General features: G+C 39.5%; 1 protein-coding gene across 4 annotated transcripts in view; it reads right to left on the reverse strand.

The window, feature by feature from the left end:
• Positions 1 to 24,961, reverse strand: part of acot7 (acyl-CoA thioesterase 7) — a 70,604-nt gene that overhangs the window by 15,200 nt on the left and 30,443 nt on the right. For all 4 annotated transcript variants that reach the window (XM_034088249.2, XM_034088250.2, XM_034088248.1 and 1 more), the window contains 2 exons: positions 22,516 to 22,632; positions 12,813 to 12,997 (listed from right to left, as the gene is read on the reverse strand). In XM_034088249.2, the coding sequence (XP_033944140.1) occupies positions 12,813 to 12,997; positions 22,516 to 22,632 (302 nt within the window). The remainder of the gene's footprint in view (positions 1 to 12,812; positions 12,998 to 22,515; positions 22,633 to 24,961) is intronic.

Consider the following 24,961-nt stretch of genomic DNA (forward strand, 5'->3'; position numbering starts at 1 on the left):
ATGGAGTGTGACAAATTCTGTCAACTTGGAACGGGGACAAAGCTTGTCCAGCGAAATGCCAGAGGGGTTCCTGTGTGTTGGCACAAGCTGTTGTTATAATGGCACGGGGCATCAGTGGACTTGCCAAGTGTCTCTAAAGTCTCACTAAGCTGTGAGCACCCCACTCAAGAAACATAATAGCCATCTGGGCCGGCATGAGCGTGGATACTAACCTGTATGTAAGAAAAGTATTTCATTTGCTGCAGGTCTCCCTTGAACGTCAAACAAATCCTTCCAAATACTCTAAGAGGGCTCTTCCTAAAGGCCTGTCCATGGATCCATCTGTTCAGTCATCAATCAATCAATGTTTATTTATATAGCCCAATATCACAAATGTTACATTTTGTCTCAGTGGTCTTCATAGTTTGTACAGAATATCAGTATGACAATACGACACCCTCTGTCCTTAGACCCTCACATCGTACAAGGAAACACTTGTAAAACCCACAGTTTAAAGGGAAACATGGGAGAAACCTCAGGGAGAGTCATGATTCATATTTTATATTTTATATTATGAGTTTCTTTTGTGTTTGTGTTTGTAGTTCAGCCTATGAAGCAATCATCCAGAGCTCCTCAATAATCTGGGCAACATTAACGTTTCGACAACAGCTGTGTTGCGTAATATGATGTATACAACCGCAATTGGTAGTTATATTTTGCATTCTGTTTAACAAGTAATTTTATTTAATAACTGAAAGCACAACACAGAAGTAGATTAAGAGAGACAAAGCTTTAACTTGCAATACTAACAGTTCAAGTAAAGTAACACAAGATATTCACTCGACTAAATCACCTATCTCAAGCAAGTTTCAGCTTCCAAATTGATTTTCAGAAAAGGATGGGTTCCGATCATATCTTAGAAAACCTAATTCAACAATGTTTATATTGCTTTATTTATGCCTTAGGAAATGTGGCAGTGATTTAAGGAATGAATCATTTGCAGGGCTAAAACACAGAGATGTATAGATTTTGCTTAGAAGCTTCAAATAACAAATATTATAACACATACTTGTATTGAACTTTGGGTTATTAATGTCTCTCCTCTTTCTTCTTTAGTACTGCTAAGGGTCATTATAGGAAATGTAGTAGATAAAAATTATATCCATACATTTCAAAATACCCAAAAAGTGACATTTCTGTTTCATCCAAGTTTTGACCAAATACATGTATATTATTGACTATCAAACACACAAATGATATTACTGATTTGTACAGTATGTTGTTGCTACACAATAATGGAAAAAATTTACTGCTTATTCAGTTTTGGAAATTACATAGAAAATTATAGGTTTTCTATGCATATTCTTGAATAAGGTTTAATAATATACGACTTGTTTTCATAACCATCCCTTGTATTGAGGGGACTGCAATGAAGAAAAATGTCTGTGTGTGCTCCATAACTCGGATAACCACAACTGTGGCACAAGTGCACCCGTTAACCCGTTGCTGATTGTCTTGAATGGGAGGCATCTAAAAATAAATGTGCATCACTTCATGTGGACTATAGGAGGTTGCCGTGGCAACCAGGCTTGTTTTTGTGTCACGGGAGGCCAGCTGAGTCTCTGCCAGCGAGGAGGGCGAGAGATGGGGGAGAAAGGAGGGAAATCTGAAGAAAAGAGAATAAAGGAGGAATGGAAAGAGAGAAAGAGAGAGGGGGGGGCAAATAAATGATTAGAAAAGATGACTAGAGTCAGAAAGAGTAAGAGATTAAGAAAGAGATGGAATAGAAGAAGGCAGGAAGGAGAGATATGATGAGAAGAAGCACCAAACCCTCTGTATTTTTACCGAGAATGAATTCACTGATCAACTATTAACCCTTTATCCCTCTGCAGAAGTGTACACAGTTTTTAGCTACAAAAACCTTTCATTCATACTGTAACACACAAACACACTCTAGCTCTGCCACAGTACAACCCCATCCTTGCACCAGCTGGTATTCAGTGTGCAATGGACAGAGGCTGAGAAGTGCTGACATTCTGGTGACAAGACAGTTTTTCGACCCTTTAAGCAACTGTTACCCCATAATAAACGTCAGAAATGCAACATACCCCGGTCAAAGTGGCTTCCAGGCATTTTTCCATTATTTATATGCGGGCCCAGTGTGCACATTTATTATTTCAGTAATGTTCAAGGGTACTACAGCAGTGAGGCAAGGCATCCCTACCACATCCTCCCTTCTGCTCATGCTGTCCCCTTTCCCAACTTGAGCATCACCCACAGTGTGCTACGCTGGTGACAGCCCATCGACAACACCCCTACCCCCACGCCTGCTGAGCTAAAATGGGAAGATCTAAAAATAGTAGACACAGAGGGCTCACTGGAGAGAAAGTGAGAATGAGAAAATGGGGGAATAAGCACCTGAAGTCAAATATAGCAGAAGCAGTCTTTTTGATCAGGCTATTTTTAGAACACAACTGGAGCAAAGTCTGCCCCGATGGGATGAGCATTTCATTTGCGAAGATTTTATATGGTGGTTGTTTTATGATTCAGAGAAAAAAAGATAAGATATTCAGTGACAATATTAATACTTTAAAGAAGAGGGGGAGGAGGGGGATATATAACCTGATTATGTATGTGTTTAGGGGACGTAACACGTGGAAATGAGAACAATCCAGATGATTAATATTAAGGTTTCATATTAAGTGCACTGAGATAAATGTTGAAAACCCTCCTCACTAGACTCATACAAAGGCAAAAAAAAACATAGTAGTTGTTTGTTTTTTTACAAGGCGACACCATGATTTTTTTGTACAACCCGAGGAAGATGGTACAAGAAAGGAGTTGTATTTTTTGTATCAGAGGGAGATCAGGCAGCAATGAGGGCATGAAGGCAGAGACAGTTACTTGTTATGATCTGTAAAGTAATAGTTTGTCTCTTTGGGAAATAAGCTTTTGTTTTAATTCTTGCTAAGCGTTAGATTCAACATTCTTGTATGTGGAGGACATATGAAGTTCAAGCCAGTAGTCCTTGTTAAGTTTAGCTTAGCATAAAGAATAGAAAGAGCTGGACAAGCTCTGCCCATAGGTGACACAATCCTACTGCTCGTATCTCTAAAGGCTGCTACACACCAACCTGAGACCAAAGAAGGCGTACCGAAGGCGTCCCGACTTTTACGTCCAGTGTGTATTCGTCATTCAAAAGAGGCAACAGCCAATCAGAGTGATTTCTTTGGCCGACTTTTTTTGGCCGATTCAACATGTTGGTTGCGGTCGAATAATCAAAAAATCAGCTCCTATCGTCTAACCCTATCGTCTATTCCTTGACCTCTGAGTGAAACGTCACGGGGTTAAGGGATAGTGGATAGGAGAATTCAAAAGGATTTAGGAGAAGAGACTGCGGTACTTTAGAGAATCCGACTGCACTTTCACTATCTGACGTATTTATGATGCGCCAGCGGACGTCATAAATGTGCTGCTGTGGGGAAACTATGGAAACTACAGTTTTCTATACAGCGGACTACAACATGGATGTATAATAAGAAGGAGGGACTACTGTAAACTCATCTAGAGACTCTGGACCGTGCTCTGATGCTCTTGCTTTATGCTTTTTGAACATGGACAACAGAGAAACATATTCTTCATGACTAAAGTTGGAATTGAAATAAAAAAGGAAAGTGAAACTTATGCTCGTCACCCTCTCCCTCCGGTCCACATTAATACAAATGATCCCAATACGTATGATTGTATGAACTATGAAAATATCTTAAAATAAATACAAATGTATTTATAAAACCGCTTCTTAAAAAGCACAACCTCGATCCAGAGGTTTTAGCCAACTATAGACCTATTTCTAATCTTCCGTTCCTCTCAAAAATTCTTGAGAAAGCGGTCGCAAAACAGTTGTGTGATTACTTAAAAAACAATGATTTATTTGAAGATTTTCAGTCTGGCTTTAGAACACATCATAGCACAGAGACAGCTCTGGTTAAAGTCACAAATGATATTCTAATAGCCTCAGACAAGGGACTTGTCTCTATTCTTGTTTTGCTCGATCTTAGTGCTGCATTTGATACTATCGACCATGATATCCTATTGCAAAGACTAGAGCACTTAGTTGGCATACAGGGAACTGCTTTAGGCTGGTTTAGGTCCTATCTATCTGAACGCTCTCAGTTTGTACGTGTTAACGATGAATCTTCCACGCAAACCAAAGTTAGCCATGGAGTGCCACAGGGCTCAGTGCTCGGACCTATTTTGTTCACATTATATATGCTTCCGTTAGGCAATATTATAAGGAATCATTCTGTAAACTTTCATTGTTATGCGGATGATACTCAACTATATTTATCAATCAAGCCTGATGAAATTAATCATCTAAATAAAATTCAAGACTGCCTTAAGGACTTAAAAACGTGGATGACCTTAAACTTTTTGATGTTAAACACGACCAAAACTGAAGTTATTGTACTTGGCCCGAAGAATCTACGAAACAAATTATCTAAAGACATACTAACTATGGATGGCATTAATTTGGCCTCCAGTGAGACTGTAAGGAATCTTGGTGTTATATTTGATCAGGATTTATCCTTTAATGCCCACATAAAATCAATTTCAAGGACCGCCTACTTCCATCTACGTAACATTGCAAAAATCAGGCATATCTTGCCTCAAAACGATGCAGAGAAACTAGTCCATGCATTTGTTACTTCTAGGCTGGATTATTGTAACTCTTTATTATCAGGGAGTACCAAGAAGTCAATCAAGTCGCTTCAGCTGATTCAAAATGCTGCGGCTCGTGTACTAACCAGAGTTAGGAAAAGGGACCACATTACTCCTGTTCTGGCTGCCTTACACTGGCTCCCTATAGAACACAGGATAGAATTTAAAATTCTTCTTCTCGCCTACAAAGCCCTTAATGGGCAGGCGCCATCTTACCTTAAAGAACTCATTATACCCTACTGTCCTACTAGGGCATTGCGTTCCAAGAATGCAGGGTTGTTGGTTGTTCCTAGAATCTTTAAAAGTACAATGGGAGCCAGAGCCTTTTCTTATCAAGCTCCACATTTGTGGAATCAGCTTCCAGTTTGTGTTCGGGCGGCAGACACCCTATCCGTTTTTAAGAGTGCGCTTAAGACCTTCCTTTTTGATAAAGCTTATAGTTAGGGCTGATTAGATTCAGCCCCTAGTTTTGCTGATATAGGCTTAGTTTGTCGGGGGACATCTTACTTCTTCCTTCTCTCTGTCTATACCCGTGTACACTCATGTTCCGATTAACCCAGCTTCCCCAAATGTCTTTCTTTTTGGTGTCTATATACGCTGGGATCCGGAGTCATGGATGATCCTGCGGTCCTGTGTCCTGGATCGCGAGCGCTGGATCTTGAGTCGTGGCTGTGGTCCTGGATCATAGGTCCTGGATGGATATCCTCGTGGATTCATCTTCCTATTATACACACATGCATTTCCAAACATTTGGACTACCTATGTTGCAAATGTATTATCTTTTCAATTTACACACGGCATCTATTGCACGTCTGTCCGTCCTGGGAGAGGGATCCCTCCTCTGTTGCTCTCCCTGAGGTTTCTCCCATTTTTCCCTTTAAACTGGGTTTTCTTTGGAAGTTTTTCCTTGTACGATGTGAGGGTCTAAGGACAGAGGGTGTCGTATTGTCATACTGATATTCTGTACACACTGTGAAGACCACTGAGACAAATGTAACATTTGTGATATTGGGCTATATAAATAAACATTGATTGATTGATTGATTATAAACGTAAGTCCTTAACATCTATCACTGTGTATATCACCATTCAAACATCTTTTAAAAGTTGAACAAACCCCACACAGCTCAGTAAAGACTGAAATGTTGACTTTATTTGATCATTTCAGTCAAAACTAACGTTCATATTTCTCTTTGATTATAATACTGATGAACGTTCAAAACAAAGCACTTTGGCAACTTACCACATACGTTTTAAAATGCTTAATAAGCACCGTAACGTTCATGATATAATTTCTCGGTCATAATCGGTTGTTTCCGTGAACGGCCGACTGTTGAGTGACGGCAAATGCTGCGGCCGCAAGGCATTGTGGGGCAGCATTTTCTCCTCTCCTTTCGTCAAGGGAGGTCCAGTGGTTCCTAAGCTAAAGGAGGTTATAAAGGAAGTTTGAAACCTCCTTTCTTATCATCTAGAGAATTCGAACGGCACTTATCATGGCTGCCACTGAGGGACTTCCGGGTCATTTCACTCCGTTAGGAAGGTTCCTAAGCTAAATGGACAATTCGACTTCAGCCGTTGAATCGGCCGCGGAAGGTGTGAAAATGTGCCGTAAAGCAACGACGGTGCGGGACACACCAACCTGAGTAGGGCGCCGCGAATGCCCGACTGCCTCTGACGGCCTCTGACTCCCAAAATCGGTTGGTGTGTCAGGGCCTTAAAGCTAACCAATCAACACATTATAACTCGTTTATCTAATCCATACTAAACTAAATTCTGAAAACGTCCAAGGAGGAGTATTTAAAGCTGGTGTTGGGGTCAAACTAATCTTTTTATCATAACCAACTCATATATAATCTCATTTGATAAGCTATTTAAAAAGAAAGATGGTGGTAGTCGCCCCAAGTGAAAACAGAAGGACAGGGAGGCCAAATGTTTGTCGCGCTCTGTTCAACTCGGCATTATCTGGCTTACCAGGCTAATTACTGTCATTGTAACATTTCCATCCCTCACAGTCCAATCTGCAGGTTTTAAACCTTAGTTCCTGAATTGGACGCATGTCTTTTATACACCAGGGGACCGAAATCTATTGAATAGGTTTCCCATCATCAGTAGAGTTTAATGGGCACTCCCTGTTTTTGAGTCAATCTCATCTCATGTTTAAGCCCTCATAGTGATAAAGCCAGAAATAGCCCTGACTGAGCCTCAGCCCCTTTCTCTCGCTCATATAAATAAACATGTACGCATTTGTGCTCCGTGATCTGTTCAAGCACGTGCAACTCCCTGCGAAAAGCCCACTCTGTCACACACAAACCTGCATGCATCAGAGCTTTCTTTGTTTTGCACACATAAAGCAAATATATTCTACATCCATCCTATATTTTCATGCACACACACACAAACACACACACACACACACACACACACACACACACACACACACACACACACACACACACACACACACACACACCCTCATTTTGATATCCATTCATCGTGTTGGAGATAAATTATTAAAATCACCATGAGATTGCTTTTGCCCTTCTTTTCATAAAAATGAGGTGAACAGAGAAATTACAATGACTCTAACCATGGCTCCACTTCCTTGCCATTGAAATAAAACCTTGTGTGCAATAGAAAACAAGGAAATGAATTAATTCAGGGTGACAATAGCGCAAACCAAACGTGTGTTTTTGTGAAGTGGAAATGAGGACACTGACTAACATTTTTGTAATGGTCAAACAACAGAGACCCACGCGGTGCACATTTCTGTCTGGCAGGGGCAGAACGAGAGGAGTCTGTTTTCAACTAGACGTTTGATGGTGTTGAACGCTGGAGCTGCCATCGTAAGTGTGTGTGAATGTTTATGGTACGAAGGGGGAATGCAGCCCTTGGCGACATGACAACACTACTATAACAACCATTTTCTGTGTGTCCCTCTCATCCACACTTTAGCTTTCTTCCTACCAATTTCCTATTACACGCCTGTAGTACTTGAAACATGACAGGACATGCTGTTGTGCAAAGCTTTACTTTGAAGATCGTTGGTCATCTTGAGAGTAATTTGGAACAAACAAACTATATTATATATTTCTACATATATATATTTCAGTGCCTCTGCATCAGGAACAGCAAATGTGTTGTCTCTGTGCCCACCTAATAACAATTCAAGCACCATGACACAATTCCATCAGATTAATGATAAAAACCTAGAGGACATTATACAACTTCTGAAATCCTCCTCCTGCTGCCTTGATATTATTCCAAAAGGATTTTTCAAAGATGTTTTGCCTTGCATGGCCTCAGATCTACTTCATATAGTAAACAAATCTCTTCACTGAGGTATTTTTCCACAGGCCCTGAAAACTGCAGTCATTAAACCGCTCTTAAAAAATAATAATCTAGATGCTTCAGTAATGAACAATTACAGGCCCATATCAAACCTCCAATTTCTAGGTAAGATCATTGAAAAAGTGGTTTTTCAACAGTTGAGTAATTTCTTGCATTTAAATAACTGCTTCGATGTGTTCCAGTCAGGCTTTCATCCAAACCACAGCAGTGAGACTGCTCTTATAAAGGTCTTTAATGACATCCACTTAAACACAGACAGTGGCAGAACTTCAGTGTTAGTATTATTAGATCTCAGTGCTGCGTTTGACACTGTTGACCACGGCATATTACTAAACCGACTGGAAAAATGGGTGGGACTTTACCGACTGGAAAAATGGGTGAAACAGTTCTAAATTGGTTTGAATCCTACTTAAAGGACAGAAACAACTTTGTTTCTATAGGTACATACACATCTGAGTTGACAAATATGACATGTGAGGTACCTCAAGGCTCCATCTTGGGGCCTCTTCTCTTTAACATCTACATGCTACCACTGGCTCAGATAATGAAAAACAACAAAATAAGTTACCATAGCTATGCAGATGACACACAAATCTACGTAACAATTTCACCAGGAGTCTATGCTCCAATTCAAACACTGGGTAAGTGCATTGAACAAATCAATGACTGGATGTGTCAGAACTTTCTCCAATTAAACAAAGATAAAACTGAGGTAATGGTTTTTGGAGCCAAGGCAGAACGTATAAAAGTTAGCGCTGAGCTTCAGTCTGCAATGTTCAAAACAACAGATAAAGCCAGAAATCTAGGTGTAGTCATGGACTCTGACCTGAGTTTCAACAGTCACATTAAAACAGTTACTAAATCAACCTACTATCACCTAAAGAATATATCTAGGATTAAAAGACTAATGTCACAGCAGGATTTGGAAAAACTTGTCCATGCTTTTATCTTCAGTAGACTCGACTACTGCAATGGTGTCTTCACAGGTCTCACTAAAACATATATTAGGAAGCTGCAGCTGATTCAGAACGCCGCTGCTCGAGTCCTCACTAACACTAAGAAAGTGGATCACATCACTCCTGTTCTGAAGTCTTTACACTGGCTTCCTGTGTGTCAAAGAATAGATTTCAAAATACTGCTGCTGGTTTATAAAGCACTGAATGGTTTAGGCCCAAATTACATTTCTGACCTCCTGCTAAATTATGAACCATCCAGATCTCTCAGGTCTTCAGGGACTGGTCAGCTTTCTGTCCCCAGAGTCAGAACTAAACATGGTAAAGCAGCGTTCAGTTATTATGCTCCAAATATCTGGAACAAACTCCCAGAAACCTGCAGGTCCGCTGCAACTCTTACTACTTTTAAATCCAGCAAGAAGACTTTTCTTTTTGTTGCTGCTTTTAATTGAACCATTCATATCTTAGACTGCACTGTAACTTTTATCCATGTATTTTTTCTTTTAATGTTTTAAATTTAAACTTAATTAATTTCTCCATGACATTTATAAGAGGGACTGCTCTAAAGTAGGATATTTGGGATATCCATCGTAGCCAGGGTTTACGATCAGTTTTTGGGTGATTTGTACTGAGGAACAAGTATCACATCACCGACGGGTGAAAAATAGTGTTTTGGTAACACGGGGTGTTCAGGTAACACTTAAAGACTTTGTTATGGAACGCAAAGCAGAGTAGGGGGCTAGTACACCCTCCTGAGTGTCCGATTGTGGATGTCATGCGAGCATAACAAGGTGAAAACAATCAGTCTAAATTAACAATCGGGCTGGAAATGTTCGGATTTCCAAAGGGAGGTTCTGTGAATAAATTAAAAATCAAGAACCGAAATAATTGAACTATTATTACTATTATTACTTAGACTGCACTGTAACTTTTATCTTTTAATGTTTATTTTATTAGCTTTTCTTTTTAATGACTGATTTTAAATGCCATTTTCTTTGCTTTGTAAAGCACCTTGAATTGCCTGGTGCTGAAAGGTGCTATATAAATAAACTTGCCTTGCCTTGCCTTGCCTTGCCTTGCCTTGCCTTGCCTTGCCTTGCCTTACATGCTCTGGTTCATTATTTGTGTTAAAGTAGGAAAATAGGTGCAGGTTAACACAATGAATCAGCTTTGTGCTTGACCTCTGTTACCATTACTTTTCCTGGATTACTCAGTAGGCTATTCTGCACACACTTAAAGTTGAATGATTAGCCCAGGTAGAAACTCTGAGTTTTGTGTTAAGTGTGCACTCGAGACGATAATGACCTGCTGAGCTGCCCACTCGGACCATGCCAGTGTTGGGCAGAGATGGGGTCGTTACTAAAAAAAAGTGATATATTACACTACTTCGTTACTCTCTACTCGTTACTTTACTCGCAGGGCCGCCCCTCCCTACAGGCAGATCACGCGCAGACTGCTAAAGTTTCAAATGTTCTCTTTAGTTCAGTTTCCATTGTCGCATTAGACTGATCCAGATAGCTCCTGAATGTTTTCCTATCTGATCGTGGCTGTCCTCTGTCTCCTGCTATCTGTATTTTGCGCAGTATCTCTGAACGATGGTGATTCCACTGTGCAAATGGGCAACATTTCTACTATGAAGGATGCTACAAGCCTGGCCATCTCTGCTTTGGTTACCGGTCCTCCAAATTCTAATTTGTGTTGCTTCGGCGGCGGCGCACTCACAACATCCTCACTCTGGGTTCGGGGGTCCTTAGCTATTAGCTTCACCTTAGCATGTGTTCTTTGCAGGTGTTTGTTGAGGTTTGACGTGGTGTTTACAGCAGTGAATAACAGCTTCTGGCCTGGACACAGTTTGCACCTCACCGTCACATTCCTGTCTATTCTTCGGACGAACTCAAAATAATGGGCATACCTCCACCGCTCGAAAGTTATCGTTGACTCAGCCATGTTTATGCAGCACTGCATGTGGAGATGTGGACGCGCAAATCGCGCAGATTACGTACATATAAACCTGCGGCGGAAACCCCTCTTGTCTGTCAGTGTGATTATGACTGATTTTATAAAAGTAACGAAGTAACGCGTGTCGGGGCAATGTTAGTATAGTGTGATTACTGAATTATAAAAGTAGCGTGTTACACTACTCCGTTACCGACAAAAGTAATATTACTGTAACGCGTTACACCCAACTCTGGGACTATGCTATACTAAACACTCAAAGTCAGTTCTATTATTTTCCAATTCACAAATAAAAAAACAACAAATATTCAGCAACAAATGTGCAAAAACATCTCACAGAATATAATAGTTGTATCACAAAACACAGAGCGATACTCCTACATATAATGATTGTAAGGGAAGTTTCTGTGTAGCAATGCAGTGGGAGTCACCGACTCAGGAAGGAGACAGGGTAGAGCAGGAGCTTCGATGTCAAACACTGGAGGTTTATTTGGAGTTACGGCCGGAGCATTCACATCACAAGTCACAGCAGTCACGGTCTGACTGCACGGGTGGTTGCCACGTCAATTCTGGAGAAAGTCTCTCTCGTTAGCCCATTTAACTGGTTTCACAGAGAGTAATCAACATATTTAGATAAGATAGTTTAACCAGTTGGGCACACTGAGTCACTTGCGTCCGTCACTTATGGCCTCGAAGATGTCATACCTTGGAGTCCACAAACAACAAAGAAGGAAGTGTCCCAGTGCACCCACAACAACAGACCATCTGTGACCTAGTGTTGACCGGTCACAGAATGGGAACAATAACATTATGGCTCAAGAAGCCTATGTCCTTAAAGGAGATAAACAGACGTCAGGGTTGGTCCTGTACGTCATATCTAGGTGTCTAGGTCAATTATTTCCCTAACAATGATTATATTTAATATAATAATTTAATGTTAAAATGAGATGCAATCCAATAAATCCTTTATTCAGAGCTTTAAAAGGGATTGAAATGGCTTCACTGTTTTTGAAATGGCCTTCAATGAAAAGCTCACCTTGCAGAGTAGTTGGACGAGTTTAAAAGGGATCATCACAGAGACAATCAGAGTCTGCCAATGGCGCCAGGAAATCATTTTATGCTATGTTAAACAGATGGCCTGTGCATACAGTGTTTGCATACAAACAGGGCTTGGATCATTGTGTACTGCCGAGCCAGAACAAACAGCAGGCCTCTCTCGCCTGTCTGCAGGTAAGTGTGCACACTCTACACATCCTGACAAGTGCTGAGTCAGCCAGACGCACTCCATGTCCAGGGACGTTGTAGAGATATTAGCATTCAGCCCTCTGGGCTTAATGTGCAGACATAGCAAGTATTTAGTGCACTTAAAAGTCACTGACGTGCAAAATTGCCAAATAAATGGCCACGTTGCTCATGCTGTGGGCTGTCCTAAAGTCACAGGTGTCTCTCACTAAAGGAATATGACTATCAGGGAAAAAGTAGAGAAACAGAAGATCAACTTGCTGAATAACTGTGTGTGCACGTTAAATTGCAAGGCGACAAGGGCTCTGTCACTTTTTGTAAAAAAATTATCTTATTTTATTTAGTAATTGTCCAAGGCCACACTTTAAAACTGAAAAGGGTACAGCCACAAGTATCAGCAGAAACACCATGGCCGCATTTGTTCATTATAAAACATTGAGGGACTAATGTTTTAAATGAATCTGTGTGCAGAGTAGGGTACGCATTAAACATCTATGTGTGGCTCTCTCTGTATCAGACCTGTTAAAATTAGGCCCTTTGTATATTTAAAATGATGTACTATACAGGATCAAATCAATGACTGACTTTCGACAGCAGAGACGGGGTGGTACCAACCTTCAGAGGAGGGACAGGCAGGGCCTTGTTGGCCTTGTCCAGGGAGATGTAGGTGAAGAAGGCTGAGACAGCACGATATTTCTCTTTCCCTGCCTCCATCAGCGAGGAAGCGTCTACAAACACTTCAATTTCCATCGACTTGTTGCTAGCGAACGTGAGGCGCCCCGTCACTGTCACCACACAGCCTGGGGGAGAAGAGGGGAAACATATGTCTGTCATTCATGCAGCATACAGGTTTTTTAGTAGTATAGTGCGATACAGTTATAGATATTTCATTTTTAGTTTAGTTGAAGCTCACATGCTTCAAGTGCTTAAAAAGAGACAAAGAGAAAAAAGAGAATGGAACCCCAAACCAGAATTATAGAAGTTTAAAATCACCTGGAAACTTTGAGGGAAGGCAATGACCTTCAATGTTAGTAATTGACGCACGTATAGTTCAATTTAAGGACATATACGAATGGATTCACTGAACATGAAATAAGTGGGTTTATTGATATAGTCAGCAGAGCCAATGTAGGATCTTCTCTTGCAATCTACTTCACATTGTTGCATCATGAACTTCAGAGAGAGTCTGCAGAGTGAAGCCGGCCAATGATCTCTGGCTGGAAGAATTTAAGAACTACAGCCAATCACGGCAAACTATTTAGATCAATACAACAAATAATAGTGTGTTTGAAGTAAGACAGAAAAGTTTGAACGTTTTTTAAAGTTAAAATATTTTAAAGATGTGAATTTTTACCTGCACAATATTAAGAGGAAACATCAGGTTCAATTGCTGCAGAGCATTTATTCCATCTATTTTGATTTCATCCTGAGGCTCGTCTAATCTATGTAGCACATTTGACTCTTTTTCTTTTGTCACTTCAGGGAAGTGGGGGGAAAAGAGGCACCTGGTAGCACTGGCTATTGCGATGTGATCCTTTATGCTTTTTGATGCATGTACTGTATTATTGCTGCTGTTGCCATAGAGACATGGAAGAGCTCTATGACTGAGATCCTATCAAACAGTCCAAGTCTCGGAAACTAAAAGACGTACATGGAAAATTAAACAAAGCTTTTATCAAAGTATGCTCTGCAAACTATCTCCTAAAGGACTTTACATTTCAGTGGAGCGTTGTTCAGTAATGGAGCCTTTTACTCATACGGGCATGTCCTCTTCGTAAAATAACGAGACAAAAGACCTCATCCATTAAATAATGGCTTTACTGTGCCAGTGGCCGTGAAAGAGTCCTTTCTGTTTTAGTCTGTTTTAAATGATGTAGAAAAGTTTAAATCCTCTATGTGTGGAGCCTGGAGAAATGTGGGGAAATAACTGTTGACCATGTGAGTTTGATTCTTAAGTTTTACATTTGTATAACAATTTGTGTTAGTAAATTAATCATTTTGGAAAACATCTCAGTGTAGAAGACCAACTCCAATATAACTGAAATTCCTCAGTCATATTAACACACACTTACATTAAGTGTGGGGTGGTAATCACTCAATATTGATACATTTAGCACTAACTGTGACTACATTTGATTTGTTTAAAAGCTCTTTTCGTATCTGTCTTATCGTATCTGCCAAACACAATTTTTTTAAATAGAAAAAGAAACAGTATGCTTAAATGAATAAAGGAGGCTTCAGACAAAGTAAAATACTGTGTTTGTGATGGTATGGAGATAAGGACATATTAACGCAGTGGGCAGCACAACAATGAAGCTAATAAAGTAGGAACTGTTGAGGGAATTATGCACCGAGTGAATAAACAGGCACCGTCTTGGATAGTCTCCAATTCTCAGGACACATCCTTGGCTCTGCAAAACACAGTTTTCTCTACCAGCTGTATGAATACAACCATCAGTCTGAATGTGTGGAAGACACAGACCACCCATATGTTTGCATTTTAAAGCAATTGAAAGTATCTGTTATTGACCAAAGGCAAGATGGAACTAGTTTTGGGTTGAGGATCAGGCAGGAACATATGGACATTTGAAATGTAATTTTAAGCGAGTGATACAAAATGTTATAACTAACCTTATTCTAACCCCCAGTTATGTTAGGAAATAACATTATCAACAATATAAATCGTACACCCTAAGAGATTTTAGAAATGTCATCAAGATGATAACAAAAATAACACTGAGTGAAGAGTTCATTAAGTAAGGTTGTATAAGAAATCAGGATGATGTTGGACAAAAGAACCATTCATGTATTTCCATTCAGCGTGCTCAAGCAGCACAAACACTGATGATATTTATTCTCCCCCTCACTGCTGAGTTGTTACATGTTACTGCCAGCAGCCAGTCCAGAGTTATTCAGGTGAACTCTCTCTGTCGCAGATGTATTAGGCTCAGTGAAGCATGCTCTGCTCACTAATGACATTACACACAAAAAAGAGCCTTGAAAAAAGTGGTTGATTTCTTTTTAAAGACCTTCACTATGAAAAATGTATTTATGCAGAGAGTAGATCTTGGACTTGTGTATGGCTGAAGGTCAGCCAACCTGAACATTTGGCAGAGCCTCATCTCTGAGGGGCTGTTTGATACAGCTAATCTGCTGCGAGGACAGTCCCTGCAGGGCCTCGTGTTGCGAGCACAAAGCTGCCATTGTGACGCCTTTAAGCCATAGGTTTGCCGTTTCTGCTACGGCCAGTGTGAGGAGAAATCAGGTTTTCCTGTTACTCTTTCTACCGCAAATAGACCAAAGTGAAAGTATTCTGAGGTTGTGAAATCTACTCAGGATGGTGTCTTGTTTGTTGTTCTCGGTGTGGGGGAGTAGTGACCTATTTACACCTTACAGTCACTCTTTTGTAATGTTTTGTAGAGTTAACAACTAACACTACACTTTTAGGCCATGTGAGGAAAGGAAGGATTCTTTAGTTTTACCATTGCTTTACTACAGTAATCAAACCTATTTAATCATGCTCCGTCAAGTTAAAGGAACATCAAAAGTTATTTGAATCAGTGTTTAAACTTCTTATTCTGTCCATAAAGGTGCAAATTAAGTACTGTTTAAGTTGTCAATATTGTCCAAGTCAGATGTTGGAAAATGACAGGACAGAAAACAGGCCCATGTTGTTCTGAAAAGTGCAGTCAAATGGTCTGAAAAAAGACAATGAAATATTTAGTTTTAGAGTAGTATTTGTGTAGTACAAGTCGTTTTTTCGTTATTTATTCTTGTTTTTGAATTTTTAGTAGTCTTTATGTAGCTCACAAATCTAGATACCCAGGGTAGCTTTGCTGTAGTTCAACTTCTTCCCGTGTGAAGTCATTTGGAGATTGCTAAAATATTCTTTCTGTAGCTTTCCCATTGGTAGTTGTTCTACATTGTCCTCTTTTCCCAGTGGGCTTCCTGTAAATTGCATTTGTGCATCAGCAGGTTGCCGGAGACGACTACAAAAGAAGGGAACAAAGGCAACGCAGGTGAAAAAACATCCCTCACTTCTGACAACTTCTACAGAAACACTTAAGGCCAACTATTGTTTCTTTTGTTGCCGGCAATCAAAGACAGATTCTCATATTCAGCAACACACTGTTCAGTACCTTCACTCCACTCTAAGGAACTATTTGATTTATAGAGCCAACTGTCTACTTAAGTTAATCAAGCAAACAGTACAGAAATGTCAGGCTTGTGCAAATCATGTTGAATCAACTAAGGCTGCGGCCCCACGAGGACGAAAACGGCTAAACGCATAGGATTAACGCAAACGCAATCGCAAACGGCTTCCGTCCACATGCAATAATTATCCGGATAGTGTCTGCCCACACGAGACCGCTCCGTTTAGCTCCAACCGCTGGAGAAGCTGCAGTACATATGCAGGAGCCTGTACGTGACGCTGTAACTTCCTCCACAAAAGCAGCGAAGAAGCATGGTTGTCATGGTTGCCCTTCTGTTTATTCTCCGCGGTGGGGGCCGAGGGAACCGGGCAGAGTTTTTCGCCAGTCAGCGTGTATTAAAGTTGAAATCTTCCGGACAAAATTATAAAAGTGCCGGTCAAAGGTCTTCTTTGTTATTTATTGAGCTTTAAAACAAATGAATAACGACTCTATATAATATAATGATAAAATACACGGAGCCTCTCTTTTTCCTCCTTCTCTTCGGACAGCGTCAGTGTCTGTCTCATGCAGCAGCTGATCCAGTAATGAGTGACCCGGCCGACAGTAAAAATAAACATATTTATAACTAGTTTAGGGAGTTTGAGAGGTAATTAAAATAGCTAAGGGTGATGATCTGACTTGAAGTGTGTGTTTTGCTGCAGCGGGAGGAGCTGTAGGTGGGCAGAGCTGCGTGTCTCCGTCCTGTCAGATTAGACTTCACTCGCGAGAGAAAGATAAATAATCTGAATTCAGGATGCAGTTTACTTTGACGTGGGGGTGAGCAGCAGAGGTGGGGAGAGGCGGGGCTATTGCCTCATCATTATTGCTGTAGATGTTGCACAAACAACTGTAGCATGGTCAATAGCGTCCGGAGCACGATAGCAACTCTGCGATCCGCCATTGTTGTTGTTGTTGTTGGTGGCGAAACACTTCAGCACTGGCGCGGGGTAAGCGGAGGTGAGCAGAAGAGGTGGGGAGAGGCGGGGCTATTGCGCAATCACTATCAGTGATCTGAAAATGTCCGTATAGGGCGCACACACGGAGCCGTTTGACCCCCCAGAGAGTGGCGTATGCATTTCTATCCACCTTGGGACCCGTTGTCGTTTCCTCAGTCGTTTAGTGCCATATTCGGTCGTCCTCGTGTGGCCGAACGGTCTATATGACACTAAACAGTAACGCAAACGACCGAATTCGTCCTCGTGGGGCCGCAGCCTAAAGGATATTTAATATTGATGTTTGTTGTGCTTTTACAAGCCACTATTTATAGTTACACACACACCCACCTTACTACAAGAAAAACTCAATTATTCATGTTGTTTTAACTGTTCATGTACCTTTGTGTTTGAGCAAAACAAACAATGAAGTGAAAAACACAAAGTTAGGTATTCATTATGTCAAAATGTTTCTTCATTTACCTTTAGCCCCCGTTTTAGCTCCCTGAAATCCGCTGTAATCCAACACATGCCTTTTCAAGTTGTATCTTTCTTGTACTTCTGTGCATTCCTATGGCTCATCAATGGCCAGAACCTCACTGACTTTTTTTGTCAGTTCCAAACAATAGACATTATTGTTTTTTGCCGGCATCAAAGTGCACTTTACTTTTCGGTAAGTCTGTGGTTAGGGAGGGAAATTAAGCGCTTCTCTGAGTAGATGAGGAACAAAAAAGGATTCTAATAAACAAGTGACTCACGAGCTGCAACATCGAGTGCAGCTTTCTCTAATGTTTACATTTAGTATCTCATCTCCACTCAGACTGGAGTTAGGCACTAACTATTCATGCTTGTTGGCGAAGGAAAATCACTCTACATAGACGTAAACATGCAACAGAAAAGCAGATAAGATCATTAAATGCTCTATACACAGAAGATACAATCTGGGAAAACCTGTCTTCATTGTCAATGAGGTGACAAATGAGGTGTGAGAGGGATTATGATATGAGGACAAGTCAATAACTCAAATAAATGCAAAACATTATTAAAACATAGTCGCTTATTTTAATGCTAATGGAAGATTATTTTAACTACTGTATAGTGTTAGTACCTCCTTAATTGTTTTTAAAATATGCCAAATAATTAATTAATCAACGTTTTGACACCATCTGAGTATTACTGCTGCAATCAAAAGTTTACTTCATGATAATTAGTTTGCATGTTTGGTCCAAATGTTCCTTGATGAAAGTCCATTTTTTTATTTGTTCTGCTCTTGCATCCAAGAGCAGAATGTTGTTTTAAACCTTGGTGCCATGTTTCTTTGCATTTGACTAAATTCATGTTTATTTAAAAACGTATTGCGTAGCTTTCTCACACTCACGGATCAAATGTGATTTGGTGCGGCAAGTTAACACCTGGGAAATAATCATCTTGGCCCCTGCAAATGATGACATTTCAAGTGGATTTTCTATCCTATATATTTCTTATGTTGTTTAACTTAGGTACGCACTGGCTCTGCAGTTATATGTCTGCTGTGAATTGTTCAGACTCAACACAGCAGGACCTCTAAAAATAAACAAATCATGGGAGAATCCTCCACATGAGCCATGTGCAGACACAGACCTCGGTCTGTTTTATGTTCTGTGTCTCTATTTCCCACCGTGATGCATTCAATGCTCATTCTTTCTGTGTCTGCTGGTGTGTGGTCGTCTAGTGCAGTGATTCTCAAACTTTTTTCAATAATGTACCCCCTTTGAAAAATAATATAATATAAAGAGGTACAGTACAGCACTGTACCATCAGTGTCTGATTTATTAAAACAACAACCTTGTAACTGAGAAACACTTAAATAATAATAATAATAATTTCAATTTATATAGCGCCTTTCACGAAACCCAAGGACGCTTTACAATGGGAAGTAACAAAACAAAAGGTAATAATAAACATACAGAGCAATAGCAGGAAATAAGTGACTGTAAAGTAGTTGAGGCCAAAGGCCTGAGTGAACAGATGGTGTTTGAGGTGTTTTTTGAAGGTGTCCAGAGTGTCTGCATAAATGCTACATTTCAAATGTTTACAATCCATCACTAAATTCATGGCAAACCAATTTTAGCATCATGCAATAACATTAAGATAAGATAAGATAAGATAAGACTTTATTCATCCCGAAGGAAATTGTTGTGACAGAGTAACAGTAACAGTAACAAAATACAACAAACACAATAAACACAGCAGAAAAAGAGCAATCAAACGTCCACCGACAACATGAAACATAGAAACATAGATGGTCACACAATCAATGCAATCATTATTAGCAGTATTCAGTAGTTTTCAGTAGTTAGTAGTGCAAACATTAAAACGTAGTGGCAGTTACGTAATTGCACATTATCATAGCATTATTAATAATAATACTAATAATAATAATAATATAATATAATATTGCACATAGTTATATATAGCTGTGAGTGTAATTGCAAGGATGTTAATTATATAGATATATTGCACATAGTGTTGGTGTGGAAGTTCTCAGGGGTGAAGAGTTAAAGAGTTTGATGGCCACTGGGAGGAAAGACCTCCTGTGGCGCTGTGTGGTGGTTATCGGTGATCTCGTCAATTAAGACGACATTAGTGCATTGATCTGATCTTTTTAATAAGTTGTACTTACAATTTTGTGAGAAACATGGGCTTGTGCTTCACTGAGGATCTTTGTCATTCTGACAGGGAGGCAACTGCAGTTATTACACTTCGTGTTTTTAAATATGTGTAACTGTTAATATAAAACCCACGCTGCTTAAACTTTGTTACTTTTCCTAAAATTGGTATATTTTATTTTTTGTTATTATTATTTTTTCATTAACATAAAATAAATCTCACGTACTCCAATGTACCCCTAGGGGTCCGCGTACCCCCATTTGAGAACCACTGGTCTAGTGCATGGAGTTTGTAGAGCACATATGCATTAGTGTCCTCAGAGCTTTTTACACATCAATAATGAAATGTCATGATGTTTAGCTTTTTGCCACGAGTTTAGCGCCCTAGGCTGGTTCTGCCATAAACAGAATTGGCAAAAAGTCCATACCTTCAACTTTCACATCTGTAGACTAAATAAATAAATGTGGTGATTGTGGAAGTACCCTCCCTGTGAGGAAAACCTTCCCTTAAAAGCCATAGTTCAGTATCCAATACTGAATCTCATATTAGTCTCTTAAAAACATTTCCTACCTTCATTTATTGATTTCTCCATGTGTGAATGTTGTTGCCAAATATGATTTGAGAAACAAGTATTTCTGCTTTTAAGTGTAAGGCAAGGCAAGGCAAGGCAAGGCAAGTTTATTTATATAGCACTTTTCAACGCAAGGCAATTCAAAAAATGAAAGACATTAAGCATTAAAAAAGAAAAGCTAATAAAATAAACATTAAAAGGAAAAATACATGGATAAAAGTCACAGTGCAGTTTAAGATATGAATAGTTAAATTAAAAGCAGCGACAAAAAGAAAAGTCTTCAGCCTGGATTTAAAAGTAGTAAGAGTTGCAGCGGACCTGCAGGTTTAAGTACTAAAACACAACATAAATTATGGAAATTATTACCACATGGATTATTTAACATGTTTGACTTCCAACTCAACTGCAGCTGTGCTGTAAATATCTCAGAGTCATGTCATAATATATCTACATTTAGGTGGGAGTAATTAATAATCAAAGGAAAGAGGATAGCATCAAATAAAAGAGATAAGTTACAGCCAATGCCAGTGGCTGCTTCTGGGTGTTTTTTTTGTTTTGATCTTTGACAACTCTTTTTCCTTTGCACACCTTTTGAGTTTTTGTCTGTTCACCTTAAGTATAATGGGAAATCTACGGGTGACATAACACCTAAGTCACTGTGGGAGCCAGGGGAAATCATGTCAGCACCACCTAAACTCAGAGGACAGCAGCTGAAGCGAGAGTGACTGGAAGAAGCTGAAAGACGTGGAAATGGATCTTGACCAATCTTTTACGCTCAGCTTTCCAACATCCCAAAAAGGTGTGTTTTAAATGTTTTAAAAGGTACTACTCTCAAGTCCTTCTCAGCCACTCACTCTTTACTCAGGCCTGCTTGAGAAACTTCTTTTGGTTTGAGTGAATTATCCTGTTTGAATAAAGGAACCTGCACTTGGAAATACATGAAACTGCAAATGGTGTGTACTCACAGTTGACCTGGCACACTTGTGCTGAGCTGTGAAGTATATCAAATGTTCTTTCCACTTCATAATTCAACAATGGGGAGAAATGTAGCGGATCCATTGTTAACATCATATCGTGAGATAATCATAACATCTGAACGTTAGCACTGGATGTCTGGATCACATTATCTCAGCAAGTGAACAGATAAAAGAGACACTGAGCTGAGGAAAAGTCAAACCCATAGATGTTATAAACTATTATTCAACACTTTGCTGCTTTCAGTCACTTTTGGAATCCATAAAAAGACCAATAACAGAAAGAAAGAAACTAAGAAGGCTTCCACAGTTGGTCAGCTGTGGCTCAGTGGATAGAGGGTTGGACTTCGAATCAGGGGGTAGCAAGTTCGAGTCCCACTGCAGTCAGCATGTCGGTGTGTCCCTGGGCAAGACACTTCACCCCAAATTGCTCCTGTGGGGATTGCCCACAGTACTGAATGTATGTAAGTCGCTTTGGATAAAAGCGTCAGCTAAATGCAATGTAATGTAAGTGGATAATGTAGTCGTCATAAAATCCTTGACTGGACTTTAAAATGAGAGGCTAAGAGTGTGTCCATATGGAAACCCCGACCTGACAGACAGAAGTGTTGTAAATACAGTGTAAAGGATTTTTCACTACAGCGAGCTCGGCTCAGACACTGAGCTTGGTAATGGAAAATAGTTCAATCATAACAATGGTGTGTTTATTCCAGATGAAGCGGCAGCTCTACAAATCACAACTGGTCTTGATTAGCATCAGTATGACAGCTGTTAACACTGCCTATAGTCCAATTTAAAACAGCACTGTCTGACGCTGAATTTACAGACTGCTGAGTTTTTCCACATTATCGTGCAAATCATTCATGAGCAAGAGGCCAAAGTGAAAGGAGTCTTCCTGCAGTTTATCTCAACACTTGTTTTGGAGAGGTACATATCCTTAAATATGTTAGTATGTTTATGTATCAGTGACTTTAGGTGTTTTCTCTATGTCACCCTCACCTTTGATGATCTTGCGATGGAAGTTGATGGCGTCCACAGAGGCCGTGACGATGTTGGTGCTGCAGTGCCGAGCTGCCACAATGCCGGCGACCTCGTCCATCAGCTTCATGGTCACACCTGTTCCAGACACAAACACACGTTTAGCTTTTGTAAGATGTAGAGGGGATACATACCAGAGATTTTGTGTTGTTATTTGATTTGATAAAGTCTCTTCACTATGTAAAAAACAAGGGAATATGAAATATGAAATATTCCCTTAACACAAAGTATGTTTTGTTCAAATCAACAGAATAGAAAAAAAGGTTTGATTTTTGTATTGATTTGTTTGTTAAACGGATTATTACTATTTGTATATGTTTTGAGTATGCTGTATGTCACATTGTTGGAAGAACTTGAGACTTTTCATTTGCCGACAGCTACACTGCAGCAGTGTGACAGCATATGCAGCATATGACAATAAAACCTTGAGAATCTTCAAAGCCCCAGAACAAACCAGTGAGGGCCACTTGAGTTGAGATTTATTTGTCAGCTGCTCTATGAAGTAAAATGATGAACTTAAGCTGACCTCAAGCTATGATTGTGCACTTGTACATCTTCTGAAATTGAAAAGTAGCAGTAAAACATCAGAATCTCTCTCTCTTTCTGTCCAAATGATCAAGCCTTTTAGGTTGCAGTTTATAACTTGGAGGTATATCGTTTTCTGAGATCCTGAGGCTAATGGAATTCCTAATACAATTAGAAAACTATCCACCTGAAGCAAAGTTATTGACAAATCTTCTTGTCTTTTTCTCAGCATAAGTTTCTCATTTAGACACACAAGTGTACACCGTTGATTGGGTATGAGTGTTTCAATATAATTGACTGATCTCATATGAATGTTCAATAAACTGCCTTTAATCTATGTTACGTTTGTGTTAAGGACAATCATTTCAGTTCACCTCTTTATATTAGTATAAAAAGCATGTTGGTCCACTGTTTACAACTTATACTGAATAGTCCATTCAGTATTTCTCCACAGAGAATGTCCTCAGCATCAGTAATTTGTCCTCATGTTTGAAAGTCCATCTTTTAACACTTCCCTCACAAATGACCTTTTGCAGCTGTGTGAATAATGACATTCCTCTCCAGGAAGCAAAGTCTGAAGATGTGAAGAAGCATGACGGTGCTTTACTTGAGCAGAAAGGAGACGGTTGGTGTGTCGTGCATATAAAAAGTGTGGCTCTGAAAGGCTGGTTCCTTAAAAGGAAAAGTTCAATATGTGAAATACTATTTTTGATTTTATATTAAGACAAAGTATATAATCATCACATTTTCTTTTTAAAGGGGATGATGTGCTGTTACCAGGCCCAGTAACACCTGATAAATTGGTGTCAAAGTACAACCAGGAAAGAGTCCATCAATCCCTGATCAGTTTCCTTACTTTCATCCAACATTCAAACTTCATATTTCCTATACCATATTATTATTTAACTGTTTATTTAACTAAGGAGGACTAAATAACTAAATGATAACAATGTTGTAGCTTCTAGCTGCAGCTCTACAAAACATAACTGGTCTTGATTAGCAACAGCACTCTGAGGCTGAACAAATTACACTACATTATTAGCAGTTTCGTTATAAGAGGGTGCATTTCATTTATGGTTAAGAAAAAAACAAAGCAACATCATTAAAGGTGGAAACACAACTTATTGCCGTACATGATTTGGAGGGTTACATATCCTTAAACCAGGGTAGTGTCAGAGAAAGATGTTTGTGTTTGTTGTGTTAAAACTGTATATTTAGCTGTTAATTGACACATTATACCAAAAGGTAGAAAATCAAAAAGTGTAAAGCTACAAAAATACAAATCACTAGATAACGTAGTAGAAGGGGATCAAGAGCCTCAACACATCTGTTCATCTGAATAAGCTAAGATAATTGTTCCAATGAAAGTTGCTGCATTATATTAAAAGTCTTCTAAATAACGACCATGTGCTCTAGATATCGTGGTTGTTTCATAATGTATACTTGGAATAAAATCCATTGTGAAGGAAATTAATGTTCTTCGTGTGAGAGAGCAAACTACAAACTCCTACCAGCCACCTTTCAAACCCACAGGAGGCACGTTTGTGATACTAAAAAGATACATTTTGGTTGAAGTATCACATTTAAGATGTGAGAGCATCATAATCCATCTTCATAACGCTTACAGAGCACTTTGCCAATTCAAACACTAAAAGCTTGCAAATGATCTCAAGGGCAAGGAAACACTTTGGGAAGAAAATCAAAGTTTTAGATTACAGTATGGATTGAAAGCCAGTATTTCCTTAAAGGAGCAGAGCTTACAAAGTGGACACAGAGGAATTAACAAATCTACTTATGCATTTGTCTTTGTGTGACACACATACAGCTATGTCAGCTTGTGTAAATAAAACGGTTGTTTGTGGGTTTCTCAAAGAAAGTGGGA

Source organism: Pseudochaenichthys georgianus, chromosome 7 (genome assembly GCF_902827115.2).
Source record: "Pseudochaenichthys georgianus chromosome 7, fPseGeo1.2, whole genome shotgun sequence".
NCBI classification, from domain to species: Eukaryota; Metazoa; Chordata; class Actinopteri; order Perciformes; family Channichthyidae; genus Pseudochaenichthys; species Pseudochaenichthys georgianus.